The 14,969-nt window shown below is 37.6% G+C and overlaps 1 protein-coding gene across 2 annotated transcripts in view; it reads right to left on the bottom strand.

The window, feature by feature from the left end:
• LOC145987779 (sodium-dependent proline transporter-like) overlaps nucleotides 1-14,969 on the bottom strand; it is a 106,833-nt gene that overhangs the window by 17,694 nt on the left and 74,170 nt on the right. For both annotated transcript variants that reach the window (XM_083122465.1, XM_083122466.1), the window contains exons 8-9: nucleotides 2,040-2,277; nucleotides 1,082-1,310 (exon numbers count right to left, since the gene is read on the bottom strand). In XM_083122465.1, the coding sequence (XP_082978591.1) occupies nucleotides 1,082-1,310; nucleotides 2,040-2,277 (467 nt within the window). The remainder of the gene's footprint in view (nucleotides 1-1,081; nucleotides 1,311-2,039; nucleotides 2,278-14,969) is intronic.

Genomic DNA, 14,969 nt, shown 5'->3' with positions numbered 1-14,969 from the left:
ATAGAGAAATGAAGACAACAAACAACCAACGGAGATGAAGTTGTTTACAAGCATGGTGGAAAAATCAAGAAATGATAAATGAAGCTATAAAAGGAAGATACAAATTGCAAACCTACGTATAATGATAGCAATGTACGGTCAACTCCGCTACGGTCCCTTACGGATTCAGATAAATGGATCATTATAGAGGTGAGAAAGTTAGAAGTGACAGGTAAAATACCTGAGATAGAGGTGGATTGATTGATACAGAATCTATTAATGAAATAAAATATCGAGTACATTACAGGACCAAACATAAAATCAGCTTTTAGTACACTCTTAACTTACATACGTTGAAAAATTTTGTTAAAAGTGGCTGCGTAATCATACTTTCTTAATGAACATTTTTGTTGTGGATCTTTCTCTAGTCTGTGCGAATTCCGGCCTTGGCATGGATGTTCTATCGCCGCGTCCCTTCATAAGTTTGATCATATCGTCACTCATCCTCATCTTCGCAATTAGCCAAAAGTGGCAAAAAGCGACGTAAAATAAGCCAAATCAATCGAATAAGAAGGTTTATTTTGAAGTAATTTACTTATAATGCTAACAATGGTAATTTTTCACCGATATTTCACTTGAAATTCACTAATGCCGAAGATGAGAGTGCACTTTAAACGAAATTTAAAATGTGTTTGGGTAGGGACTTGTGATTTAGGTTCGGTATAGCCAAATGTCCACTATAAAACCGAGTTCACTATAAATGAAGGGTAAGTGGGGAAAAGAAGGAATGTCACAAAAGCGCTTTTTCGAGAAAACATTCCTTGTTCTTTCCCAGTTCGCCAATGCTTTTGCCGCTTTTTCCATGGACATTTCGACATCTCGGCACGTATGGAATACTCCGTCAAATAGTACCCAGAACCACCAACAGAACGGCCACAGAACCCGATAAAGCGCAAAAATGGACATTCCTTCTTTCTTCCCCTTACCCTAATGTGGAAAGAAATGATGTACCTAGAACAGAGCATGGTAGAAAGTCAATTGTCACTCTATAAAACTCAACAACTGGTGATGACGAAATGGACATGAGTAGCTAGTTACTAACCGTACATCCAGGCGATGACGCCTAATTCACAGAAGGCTATAACCAACAATGACCAAGTCGCCACATTGTTGTCCAAGATTTTGAACAAATGCAAACCCTGGGGGGAGCAAAGTGGGAGACCCAGTAGGAAAAGGCTGGAACAAATGACGATCACCACGCGCGATTTATTCGGTCGTAAACGTGGCCATTCGTCCAATATGGCGGATAAGATTGTCTCCACCGACGCACACTGAAAACAAGAAGAAATAGTTAAAATTAATTATTATACTTTGCTAATGCACAACAACATAAACTGTACGAATACCATTACACAATATTTTGAGACCTACGTAAAAGTGGAAAAGAATTTGAGCGCACTTGTGCACAAGAAGGCTTTTGTAGTGAGATCTGGTTTTCGAACCCGTGTCCAGTTGATCACAAACCGATAACGTTATACTATCCCATCGCGATGATTTCATCTTATGATGTAAGCACAATATATAACAAGCTTTGTTCCTGTCTTTCCGATGGCGTATGGTAACGTCGTTGCCTTATAATTAAAGAGTCCCGGGTTCGAAACCGAGTGGAGCCACATAGTGGTTCGGACCCCAATTTAAACTGTAGGTCCAGGCCCAATTCTCCTATCTGTGAATAAAAGTTGACTTAAAACAACACTCAAACAAGCTTTCATGGTTTCAAATGACAAAACATGGGGTTGTCGTGGTCAAAGCAAGCATTAGTAGTTTTAAGTTTCATTGGCATATTTACATAGAAGCCTACTAAAATTTGATTGGTAGGCTATTTGATGTAATGGTTAAATATGCTGCATGTTTCCTTCGCGTTCCGTAAATTTCATTCCGCATCCTCTCAACTGCCCTATATGATTAATCCTGGCGCCCCCGCTGCATCCACATCACATAGAAACACCTACACAACAAACCCTAGTTCTAAAGTTGATGTACAAAATTATTACCCTTACCTGAGTCTCCAACCCGAGCGTCATGAGCATGAGATAGAAGATCGCCGACCAGACCTGGGGAAGGGACATTAGAGCGAGTCCCGCAGGGAAGGTGACGAACGCCAGGTCCAGACCGGATCTTGCTAGCTCGTCCACGGGACGCTGGAGCTTCTTGGCCATGAACCCGAGGACCGAAAACACGGAGAAGCCTGCGTAGAGTGAGGTCAGCAAGTTGGCCAGGACGATGATTATTGAATCTCTGAAATAAACATACAGTCGAGCTTATTAAATTACCACCGTCACCAATTCTGTGCTTGGGAGCATGCTAAGATATCTTTTCCTTATTCCAACACTGTTTAAGAGTAACATTATGCCCATATTTTTAATATCTTTGCCTAAATAGAGCTGCTGCGATACAAGTGTCGACCTCTGTGGCGGAGTGGTTAGCTATGTCGCAAGAGGTCGCGGGTTCGAATCCCAGGTAAGACATGGATATTTATTTGATTTGATTTGTGTTGTTTTACTTCGCCTTTCTGTCACTTTGGGTAATCACGAAGATGAGATGAAAGATGGTACAATCACAAACATATAAGACGCACACGTAGGACGAAAGGGTGATTTGAATGAACAGGAATAGTGCGTAGGAAGAGTGTTGGATTACAGTGAACGTGTTTTGCATAGTGGCGCAATAGAAGCTGTCGCTAGGCAGTTAAGAGCTTGAATGCTATTGGCATAACATTGCATAGTGTGATTATGCAAAGACCAATCACAGCCTTAGAGTTGCAATGGGGTGAGTGGTGCAAAATGAACGAGAACAGTGCGGTTGGTAACAGAAAAGGAGTAACATTAACTTTCTCGACGCGGAAAGATTTCCTCGGTTAGGAGTAGTGCCGTCGGACTTCGCGTTGCGAGTTACCCGCGATTGATAAAACTTGATACGAGCGTCGCTAAAATATTTTTTTTAATCCCTCATCACATTCTCTGGCACAAGAACAGCATTAGAAGAAAAGCTGATATCACGGTTTTGTAAAATGTAGTGACTATTGGATTTTAAGGTGTATTTTTTCCAATACAAGGTAAAATTAGATATCAGTGGTTTATTTCTTGTTTCACAAATTAGCTAACTTAAGACTTACGAGTGACTGGTCGGTCTGGTACCATAAACCCAGAGCTCGCAAGCCGAAGCAGGGTACTATATTCAAAGCAGAAGTAAAATCAGAAAACAAGTAACAAAAAACAAAAAAAAAAAAAAAAAACGGTTGAAATTGGTGCCGAAACCCGGGACAGTTAGTTTTAATCTCACTAAATTTCTAAATTCTAAATTATCCTAAATTTACTTCTAAATTTTCTAAATTCTTCGGGGAAGACCCTTACATTTCCTAGTGAGTTGGATAAACTGTGTTGTGTTTGAGAGGAGGTAAGTAGTTTTGATTGTTTATATCTGCGTTGACCTTGTTGTGCTCGATCACAGCAGGAGGAAAAGTGACGTTGTGCATCGACTAGCCAGGAGAGCGATATGTTTTTTTTTGTCCTGCGTGTTGTGGTGCTGTGTTTCAATTAAAAAGAAATGGCTAGAAGAAAGTCTGTTGCCCCTAAATTAAGAGACGACGCCCCTGAAGTTAACTGGGACATTACTTTAGAGTGCTGTGGCAAGATGCTGAGCGAAGATGGAAGCATCGAATGTAGCGAGTGTAAACTTTGGAAGCACAAATCATGTGAAAGTATGACTGATGTTGAGTTCGAGTCTTTTGTGAATGAGAAGGGAAAAGTGTTTAGATGTGCAAAGTGCAGTGGCGCGGAGAAAAATGAATCCGTGGGGGAGGATGTAGTGTCGGAAGATCAGAAAAGGGATGATATGACTAATGCAAATGTGATGGAAATGCTCCGAAGGTTGTTAGTGAACTCAGAGAAAATGGATGCGAAAATTGAAAAACAAAACGACAAGTTGGAATGTATGGTGAAACAAAGTGAAAAAGATAGGAGTGAAATGATCGAGCGTTTTCAAGTGTTAGAAAGTAAAATAGTTAGTGTGGAAAGTGTTAGGGAAGAGTTGCGGTTGCATCGTGAATGGTGTAACGAGGCGCATGAAGATATGAAGAAAGAAATTGGAATTGCAGTGGGAAAGTCAGAAGGAAAATTAGAGATACAAGTGGAAGAATTGAGTAATGTTAAAAATAAGTGTAAAATAAATCGAGGTGACCTTGAATTGAAATGTGATAATCTGCGAAGTGAAAATGAATTGTTGAAAGTGCAACAAAGAGAGATAGAGAATGAGGTTCAGGTTATTTCAAGAAGAATACTTTTGTTAGAAAGGAATAACGAAGAAAGTGTTGAAGTGTTTGAAAATAAATTGAAAGAAAGTGAGAGAGAAATACATAACAGAATCGATGCTCTTAAGGAAGAAGTGAAGCGTTTTAAAGGGTTAGTTTTTGAGAGAAATGACGGATGAAAGTGTAGAGAAAGTTTTGAAATTTGCCGGTGAAAGTAGTGAAAGTAGGGGTCGTAGAGATAGACGTAGTGTAGAAAAGACTAGCGGAAGTGTTGTTAAACTACCAGTACGAAGGGTGATTAAGAAAGAAAGAGTGAGTGATAGTGACGAAGAAAGCGAGTCGTCTCGTAGTGATGAAAGTGATGAAGAAAGTTTGAAGAAGGGTGAAAGGAGTAAGATACGTATTTCCACGAGTGCCAGCTCAGAAGACCCCGATTCCTATAATAAAACGTATCGAAGGAAGAAACAAAGAAATAGAAGAAAGGTAAAGAGAAAGCAAGAGAAAGTAAAAGAAAGCGCTATCAAATATAGTGATATAACAAAGTTGAAAAAGTTCTCGGGTGAAATGGACGACTTGCTACCGTCTGAATTCTTGCAAGATCTCGAGGAAAGTTTAACTTTAATGGGAGTGAAGGAATATCAGTATTTACATGTACAGTCGGAGAAAGAATTACCTGGGCCACGGTACCTAGAATTTCGTAACGTCTTAAAGCCTGTTGTTTATGCAACCCAAATAACAAATTATTCGCTTAAGTTTGTCTGGTGGATCTGAGTTCTCGGGAACGATTGAGCATTGATAGCATGAGTCACATGACTCATGCCCCAGCAACAACAAACAACAGCTGGGTGCTACGTGGCCTCAAGAAGAACATTTCAGCAACTGGTTTCTTAACAAGATCTACTCGTAAGAAAATATATTTTTCGAGTGATACTAGTCATTGTCAAGAAGGTTCACTGAAATTATGGTTCTCATCACAGGCCACATGCCACACGCTAATGGTTTAAGTCCAGTTTATGCACTGGACCTACAGATTAATGTGGGATCCGAACCAAATGTTCCTCTATCTGGTATTGAATTCGGAAGCCTTTGATTACATGTCGAAGACGTTACCACTACGCCATCGGAGAGGCAATGGAACGCCTTGAGAAAGAGACGAGTGAAACCATATTTGGCGTAAATTTTAAAAATAAGACAATATTTTGTGGTCACAGTTTCGAACCGTGAGAGAGACATATATATTTTTTTGTCCCATCGTCCATTTCACGAGTTTATAATTCTTCCTCACCGACACGATTAACGCCAGTGGGAGAAGAAAAGCGAAGTAACATAACTGAAACAGAAATAAAAGGAAAAAGCGAAACAAATTTTATCCATAATATTCTGCGGTCACTTCAGTTGTATTCAAGGAATCCTACATTTAAAGAGAGCCGTGGTATCTAACTTGTCTTTTCCACTTCCTTTGTGCTCTCGATTCCCTCTGTCACGATTGGTCTAAAACTAATTAATGCGACGTTAATTAAACAATCCAAACAACGAAACAATGCACAATCAACTGCACAAAACAACATTCCATTTGTTTTCGAACCGGAAAACAATTGACATGCTGTAAAATGAAGCAAGAAGCAGTAATAAACTGGGAATTTGGTACGGTATAGAATTAAATCGGTGAAGATGTTCCATTTGATTGGATTTTTGTTATTTAGTGTCGCTATTCTTTCACTTTTGGCAAATAGCGACGATGAAGATGATATGATGACATTGATTCACGGACACTCACCAAGAACACCCATGGCCAAGCCGAGATTCGAACCAGGGGCCCATGCTGTCGTAGCGCGCTGTGCTAACCACTACGCCACGGAGGTTGGTTAGGAGTGGACATTATACCATATTTTGTGTACGCAATTGGGATCAATCAATCGAATGACTAGGCATATTATATTATTAATATATTCATATCATAATATCACGTCATATTATTCGGCACGAAGTAACATCATAGACATTCAATCTTGCATGATTGCCTTTCAACTATTTCTTGGACTTCGGGTTAATAACATCAATAAGATAAATTATGAAACAAATGATAATGAATGTGGGATATTGACAGTTATTTCGAATTACCTGACACAAGCAACATTAAGCAGACTCGGTGGGCAAGCTCATTAAGTGGTCAACCTTCGATCTCGTCACCAAAGTTCCCGGATTTGAGTACCGTCCTTGTCACAGGTGTTTGAGTATTTCGTCATTAATTTCATGTAATGGTCACTCATCCGCAACTAGGAAGAAAAGTGATGTTACGTAACAAAACTAATAAAAATAAACATGATCGAAGAGTACTTATTTCATCTCTCACGAAATCTCCTATAAAACCGGGATGTATGAAATATATGTATCTTCACATACTATTTCGATTTCTATATTTAACTAGCCGAGACCGAGAACGGGAGAGCAATTTTCAGTTCGAGAAACCGAGAGACGGAGACACTGTAAAGTCTTGTTTCTTTCTTGACATCTGCCTCTGTTCGTTATTGGCTTTGTATTGGCAATTATTGTCATTATTCCTCCCCTGGAAGTAAACCATAACGACGATTTATGATTAAATACATTAGAGCAGATAAAAGGGCAAGAACAAGAGAGTCATGCCTGCCCTGGACTTCAACCCAGAACCTTACGTAACGAGATTTGAAATTCTGGAGAAGGCATCTGTGTTTCGCTTGGCTTTCTCTTTCCTCAACTTCTGTTATTTTATCATGCACGTATAATTAAAATGGATCTGAGAAAATACGTTGCGATCCATAATTGTGTTGGTTAGATGCTATAAATGTGAACTCCAACATGGAATAAATTATTCCCTTTTGTATGTGGTTGAACATGAAATTTTCTTACACTGTGACAATTTCCTTTTTTAGTTTTTCTGCACAGATAAGCTAATCTGGACTGGACCTTCAGTTTAAAATGACATACGAACTAATACGTGCATCCACCGTGTATCGAACCCGGGATCCCTTGATTATAAGGTGACGACGTTATCATTACGCCATCGAGGAGGCCCCGTGAGAAAATATTATTCACTCGATCTATGCAATAATTTATTTAAACATTTTCGTTTTCTTCTTTCTTTTTTATTAACTACTATTCTAGGACTCTTTTTTTGTCTTGAAATTTCTTCTTGTTTCAGGAAAAAAAATAATACATGCAGGCTGTATACCCCCAACCCCCATACAAATAGATAGAAAGAACTAATTTATAAATAACGTAACCATTAGGAAACAATTCGAACGTTAACTGATATAACTGCAGATGAAACAATACTTACAGACGCTAACGAAATATATATTCCTGTATAAGCTCACAGGCAACAGGTATCTGGTGAGTTATTCACTCTTGCTAACTACGAGCGAAGGTCACGGAACCAAAGGGTGGCGAACAGGCATCTGCTCTACGAAACTAGGGTTTGCAGACGAGGCCGTGTTCCTGTTATCAATGACGTACGAAATAAGGAGGAACACAGCTTTCATATCAAACTAGACCCGTGTTTTGGTCCCGTCATTGCATGTAAAACACTTTTTCGTCGTGACCTTGAAGCCCTACCTAAAGGCTTCTCTGCAAGAAAGAAATCTTACCATTGAGGGGAGGAAAAGTGTGTGTGTCTATCGAGGTCTTTCAACTTACGTATTCTTCTTCATTTTAGAACGCGTGCTGTATTGGGTAATTTCACATTGTCTTCCTGCTTATGTTATTCGCGACGAAGCTTCTGGTTTCGATAATCTGGACGATAACGGGATTCTGAAGGTTGGTTGATTTGGTGTCTTAAGTCCACTTTATGCACAGTAAGACTAATCGGGAATGCACCTACAGTTTAAAGTGGTATCCGAACCACTATGTGCCTACACATTACTTTGCTGCTAGATATTTGCATGCTAAGATGTAGGAAATGCTACATTTTCAGTGTGTGGAATTGAGAGTTATTTCGGATACGAAGAATTGGAGAATGGAGTAGTGAGAAAAGTATCACCTCACATGTTTAAATTATAGCCCCCCCCCCCCCCACACACACAGGATATAGGCCGTGGTTTTTATAACGAAATATAACATGAATGAATTGTGTCAAGAAAAACTGGAGCCTATTCACATCCCTACGAAGCTTGGAAGAAAGTCCACATAGAAATTAGAAAGTTCTGTTCCGACAAAATCAAGACGTATAGTAAATGAAAGAGCAAAGTGCTACCTTTGCACCAAGCCATGAAGGCGTGTAGGGGGTGCGGAGTTAGGGTTGCACACTTTCTTGTTACGGCCGAAGGTGGGGATAATGTGATCATCACCACGCCCCTGGCCGCCTTTACCCCCCCCCCACAAGTTTCCTAGAGGTACCCACTTTATACGACGCTGGGTGGGCGCCGGAGCCACTTGAACAGGTGGACAAAATTCCAATCCTCCCCAGTCGGAGATCGAACTCAGAGCTCTCGCATGGTAATCAAACTCCCTAACGACCGAGCTACCGCGGCACATATAGTATAGTAGCCTTTGTAATTAAGGCAAGAATTATTTTAGCGTTTCGTTCAACGGTTTTAGGGGAATCATTTTCGAACATAGGCTATAACTCTTGTCGGTTCTGCGACCTGGCTTGAGAAAAGGCGATTTTATGACGAACAACATTCCACCTGATGTCACGTGACTTTCCTACATTTCCTGCGTCTGTGTGCTATTGCATAAAAGACGAGTTGGTCCTTGAGACAGACAGAATCACCCGATCACCTAAAGGTGCAATGTGTGTTGCCTACCTTTCTGGCATTATTTACTGCCATTAAAGTCTTATGGGGAAGAACTTTTTTCCACCACTGTACTTCCTTTTGTGTTAACTAAGACAGCAAAGTTATGGTTCTTAGAAACTAAGTCTAAGTACAGTGATTATGAGCACTTCAAAAAGAAGTTCTTAAGGAAGTTTGAATCTGAAGATGTGAAATCTACAAAATTGACAGAGATTAACGCAAAAATTTATACCTGGACGCGGAAAAGCGATGGAAGAATTTTACTGGGATAATGTGAGACAATTGAAATTGCTACAATCTTCACTTTCAGAAGACAAGTGTGTTAGTTTGGTCGCTAATCAGTTACCTTTTAGACTAAGAGAAATGTTGCTGGCAGCAAAATGCAAAACTTTGAATTTGGCTGCAGATTATAAGAAGGCATGAAATTTTGTGGGCTGGACAGAAAAACTCAGGACAAAGAATGACAGAAGAAAGAAGAGGTGAAGTGAGAGGAGCCAGGCAGAATGAAGGGAGATATGCTGTGAGGAATGTAGAAGTCAAAAGAAACGCTAGAATTTTTTATGGGCAAAATAGAATAACTCCACTGGGAAATAATGCAAGTGTAACTTCTAACGTTGGAACAGCGCCATTTCCTTACCAAGGGCGATTTCCACAGCAAGCTCGTTTCTCGCCGACACCTCGAAGAAATGAATACTTTAAGAGAAGACAGGAAGATCAAACTAGAAATAGTTTAGCAAATAGGGAAGGAAAGGAAATTTCTAGAAATGTACCGGTTAATGGCCAAGGTTTTAATAACTCTACCGCAAGCCGTACTAGTTCAAAAAACGAGTAATGGAAGAGTCACGTGATTTTTCTCGGATAGTGACTGATAAAATAAGAACCGAAAATAGAACTGATAACGGACAGACGATAGTAAATCAAAAGTTTCTTTACAGTGATGTAGTGAAAAATAGTAAAAATAACCCCGAGAAGGAAATGAATGATATATTAGTTGTGAAAGCTGAAGTTCATGAGCCTCCATTGAGGGAGAATTTAGTAACTAAAGTAGGCAAGTTGAAAACATTTTTGGAGGAAGTTAACAAAAAGGAATTGTCTCCTAGTGATTTGTGTAGTGAATGTGTTCCTAATTTTGAGAAAGTAGGGAATAGTCTTCGTATTTTACTAAATAAACTGGAAAATGGAAGTAAAAGAAAAAGTTGCACCTCACCAACTATAGTTGACTTCGAATCAAAGAAATCAGTGGAAGATGAAACACTGAATAAGTTTAAAAAAGAAGATAATAAAGTGAGTTTTAGTGCTAATCAGTGCAAGAATAGTATACAAAGAACAGCAGTGGAGAAAGTTGAGAAAAAATGTGTACTTGAAGATTATGAATTGATGGGAGACAGTCAATTAGTGAGATTTGCGAACGTTGTGTTAAACAGATCATTGAAATTTAACCGAGAAGGAAGAAGATATGTCGGATTGTGTGAGAGTGGGTGTAAAGTTGATGACTTGTTACAAAAATTAAGGAAAAATAGAGCACAGCATGAAGTTCGATAAAGTGTTAGTTTTAATAGGTACAAATGATGTCTTAAAAAGAGGGAAAAAGGAAGATTTTAAGAAATCCTACGTAGAGTTAGTAGACTTATTGGAGAATAAGAGTCAAGGGATTGTTTTGTGTACGGTTCCTCCTGTGCCTGCAGTGGCGAATGATAGCAGTTATGATCATTGGAAAAAACTTACATTCTTTAACAGAGTGATTAAAGAGTTGGGAAAAAGAGAAAAAGTTCAAGTGCTCAGCCTAGATAGTTTGTTTTTGAAGGATAACGGAGAAATTAACTTAGATAAATATGAGAAGACGATGGGAAATGGTTATAATTATCGACAAGACTTGGTGCATTGGAATGAACTAGCAATGAGAGAATTTGTAATGCTTTTAGAAAAGAGTTTATTACAAGTGTGTGAAATTGACGTGAGGTGGTATGAAGATTTAGTGGATGAAGATAGTGCATTTAATGAGGAAATTTTGAATAGTTCGGCTAACAGAAGAAAGATTAAACATTCAGTCTGCGTGAAAGCTAAGGTCAATAAACTTCAAGTGACATGCTTAGTAGACACCGGAAGTATGATTTCGATTATGTCCGAGAAGACATGGAAAAAGGCCACATCTGAGGTGACAAGACCTTCATTAACAAAAGTAGATAATTTAATTTTGATTGACTACACAGGAAAAAAGAAATCTAGAGTGCTAGGAAAAACAGTGACTATACTTAACCTGGAAGGAGCTGAATTATTAATGGAGTTTGTAGTGGTTAAAGATCTTAATCTACCAGTGATATTAGGAAGCGATTTTTTGTTCACGATAGAAGGGGTGTTAGACTTTCAAGAAAAGAAGATGTTTTTTAATACAGAAGTTGGAAGAAACGTTATTAAGTTTTTACCCACACAATATGAAGAGGAAGAATGTGAAAAGGAAGCCAATGTGAGTCGCATGCGAGTGGAGAGAGATGATTGTTTGAAATATACTGAGAGAGCTGAAGTGTTGCCAACTGCGAAAGTTAAAGACCAAAGAGATGCTACAGTGAATGATTTGCGTGAACGAATACAATTTTCTGAAGAATTAACTAGTAAACAAAAGATGGAGTTGTTGGATGCATTGTCTCCTCTAATAGATGTTTTTTCTGATAGACCGGGCACTTGTAATAAGTTTACATATGACATCAAGCTAATAGACGATGAACCAGTTGTGCGAAAATTCTATTCTGTACCTTTTGCATTGAAAAATGAAGTGAGAGGACAAATTGAACAGTGGCAGAAAGATGATATTGTAGAATTGGGTCACTCACCATATTTAAATCCACTTTTGGTAGTGCCTAAGCCTCGAAGTGATGAAAAAAGAGTTGTGGTAGATTTTCGTGCAACCAATCAAAAGATAAGACTAGAACAAAACAGAGTAGTTAAATTAGATGAGATTTTGTTAAATGTCAATGGAAAGACGTATTTTACCTCCCTTGATCTGTCGGCAGGTTATTTTCAGATACCACTTACAGAAACTAGTAAGGCATGTACGGCTTTTATTTTTGAGGGGAAAATGTACCAATTTAGGAAATTACCTTTTGGAATTACGACAGGCGTTTCTGCCTTTACTAGTGCTTTGAATCATGTTTTGGGAAATGTGTCAGAATTTTGTATAATATATGTTGACGATTTATTAATTTTTGATAGTACTTTTGACGATCATGTAAAACTTTTGCAAATTGTATTGAAAAAATTGCACGAAGCTGGAATGACAGTTAAGTTAAGAAAAACAGAATTTTGTAAGAAGGAAGTTATGTTCTTAGGACACCTTATCTCTGGTTCTGGTGTGAGGGCCAATCCTGAAAAAGTAAAAAGCATTTTAGAATTGCAAGAACCTAGAAACAAAAAGGAGATACAGAAGTTACTGGGAAGTTTCACATGGTTGAAGAGATTTGTACCTAATTTTTCCAATATTATAGCTCCTATAGCTGATTTGTTGCATAAAAATAAGAAATGGCAATGGGGAGCCATAGAACAAGCAAGTTTCGATAAAATGAAAGAGGTAATTGCTAATGAAACCATGTTATGTCACCCTAATTTTAACAAAAAATTCTACATTAGTTGTGATGCATCTTCAGTCGCTATTGGTGGTTATTTGTTTCAAATGGAGGGTGAATGTAAGAAGGTGATACACTATGTAAGTAGAAAATTGACTAAAGCTGAACAAAATTACAGCATTACTGAATTAGAATGTCTAGCAGTGTTATTTTGCATAAAGAAATTTGAAATGTATATATCAGGTCTGGAGTTTGAGGTTTTAACTGATCACAAAGCACTACAATGGCTGAATTCCGCTAAACACTGGAATCTGCGATTGTGTAGATGGTCGTTAGAATTAGGAAAACACAAATTTAAAGTAACTTATGTTAGAGGAGTGGAAAATAATTTGTCTGATTTATTGTCAAGAAACAACCCGGAATTGGAAATAGAAAAAGTGTTTGTTAACACAATTGGTAACCTGAAACTTGAAAATTTACCTTTTTCTAAGGAACAATTAAAACAGGCGCAACGGGAAGATGAGAGATTGAAGGAAATCATTAGTATTTTGGAAAATGTAGAGAGATCAAGAATAATAAGTGTAAACAAATTTTATAAACTAGAAGAGGGTGTTCTGTTGACTAGAAATTACTATTTTCTGGAAAATTGGAGATTGTGTTTGCCAAAAATTTTTGTAGCTGATGTGATTAAGGTTTATCATGATGAATGTGGACATTTTGGTGTTGATAAAGTAGTAAATAGACTGATAAAATCATTTGTTTGGAGAAGGATGAGAAAGGATGTGAGAAATTGGATAAATGACTGTGTTATCTGTGCTAAAACTAAACCAGATAAACACCCTGTTAAAGCCAAATTGGATATGCATGTCATTAATACCGTAAGGGAGCAAGTATTTGTAGATTTGCAAGGCCAGTTGCCTACTGGGCCGCGTAGAGATAAATTTTTGTTAACAGTTTTGGATGGGTTTCTAGGTATTTAGTTGCTTACGCTATACCAAACGCTACTACAGAAAAAGTTCTGGATAAGCTGGTTAATTGTTACTTTGTTCATTTGGGCATACCGAAAAGATTGATTTGCGATAGAGGGTCTTGTTTTATTAGTAAACAGTTCAAACAGAAAATGAAAGAGTTTGGTGTTGAGATATATTACTGTAGCAGTTATCATCCTAAAACCAATTTAGTAGAACGTGCTCACCAGGAGATTAACCGACTCATGAGAGTATATTGTGAAGACATGCATAAAGATTGGCCGTTGTATGTTAGTACAATTGTTAACTTATTGAATTATTCCATAAATGAAACTTTAGGAGAAGCTCCTGTCTCAGTACATTTGAATGAACAGATCGATGGAAATTTGAAAGTTACATTTAAAATCGAAAATGAAATTAATGTCAACTGGAGTAATAAACTAAAAATGGTGAAAGTCAAAACTTGTGAAAAAAGACAGAAATTTGTAGATAAACATGCTGAAAAAGAAGTAGGTAGAACTGAAATTGTAGAAGGTGATTTAGTATTTTTGAAGACTCATAAGAATAGTTCATTAATTGATAAAAAGATTGCTAAATATTTTGACTTGTTTAGAGGGCCTTATTATTGTATGAAACAAACTAGAAATGGAGTTTTTGATCTATTGGATTGTGATACTGAGGAGTTGGTAAGTGACCAACATGTCGAAAACCTTAAGTTACGGAGATGTTCAAGGGAAAAGAAAATTGAGTACTGTAAAAAATTGAATGTTACAATGTAATAGGCTAGGTTTTGAAAACCGAAAAAATACTTTTAATTTGGATTTAGAAGGTACTAAGTTTTAGAGCTTTCAATGAGAATTCGAAGAATATTTAGTAATTAGTTGATTAGAAAAGAAAAGTGTAGTGTAGTTGCTTGTATAAATGATACATGTTTAAAGTTTAATTTTTAGGATAAGAATGTTAGGTTTTTTTAAGTGTAATAAAAGGAAGGGTGTTGTAGAGTTGTTGTATGTAAAAAAAAAAAGATAATTTTATATTTTAGATAAAAATTGGAATATAGGTTCCTATGTATTTGTTATATTATTGGTGTATTTAGAGAAATGTGTTTCATAAGAACTTGATATGTTATTATGTATTAATTATTGTTAGGTAAACAGTGTACTACTTCAAAGGATAAAGGATGGTGGAAAATAAGGGATTTACCTAGTATTGTATTATCTCTTGTATCAGGTGGTTATAATTAAAGTGACGGTGTTCAGAGTGGTACAGCACGGGCTGTAATGAGAGTAGAAGTCTGAAACTTCGTAGATATGCTAATGAAGCAATGCGCTCGCGAATTATGAAAAAAAAGTTCCAATTCTCGCCACCAGGGTAAAAAATGGCGCTG

This window comes from Lepisma saccharinum, chromosome 5, assembly GCF_977018435.1.
Source record: "Lepisma saccharinum chromosome 5, izLepSacc3.1, whole genome shotgun sequence".
Lineage (NCBI taxonomy): Eukaryota > Metazoa > Arthropoda > Insecta > Zygentoma > Lepismatidae > Lepisma > Lepisma saccharinum.
This window is presented reverse-complemented; position numbering and strand designations above follow the sequence as displayed.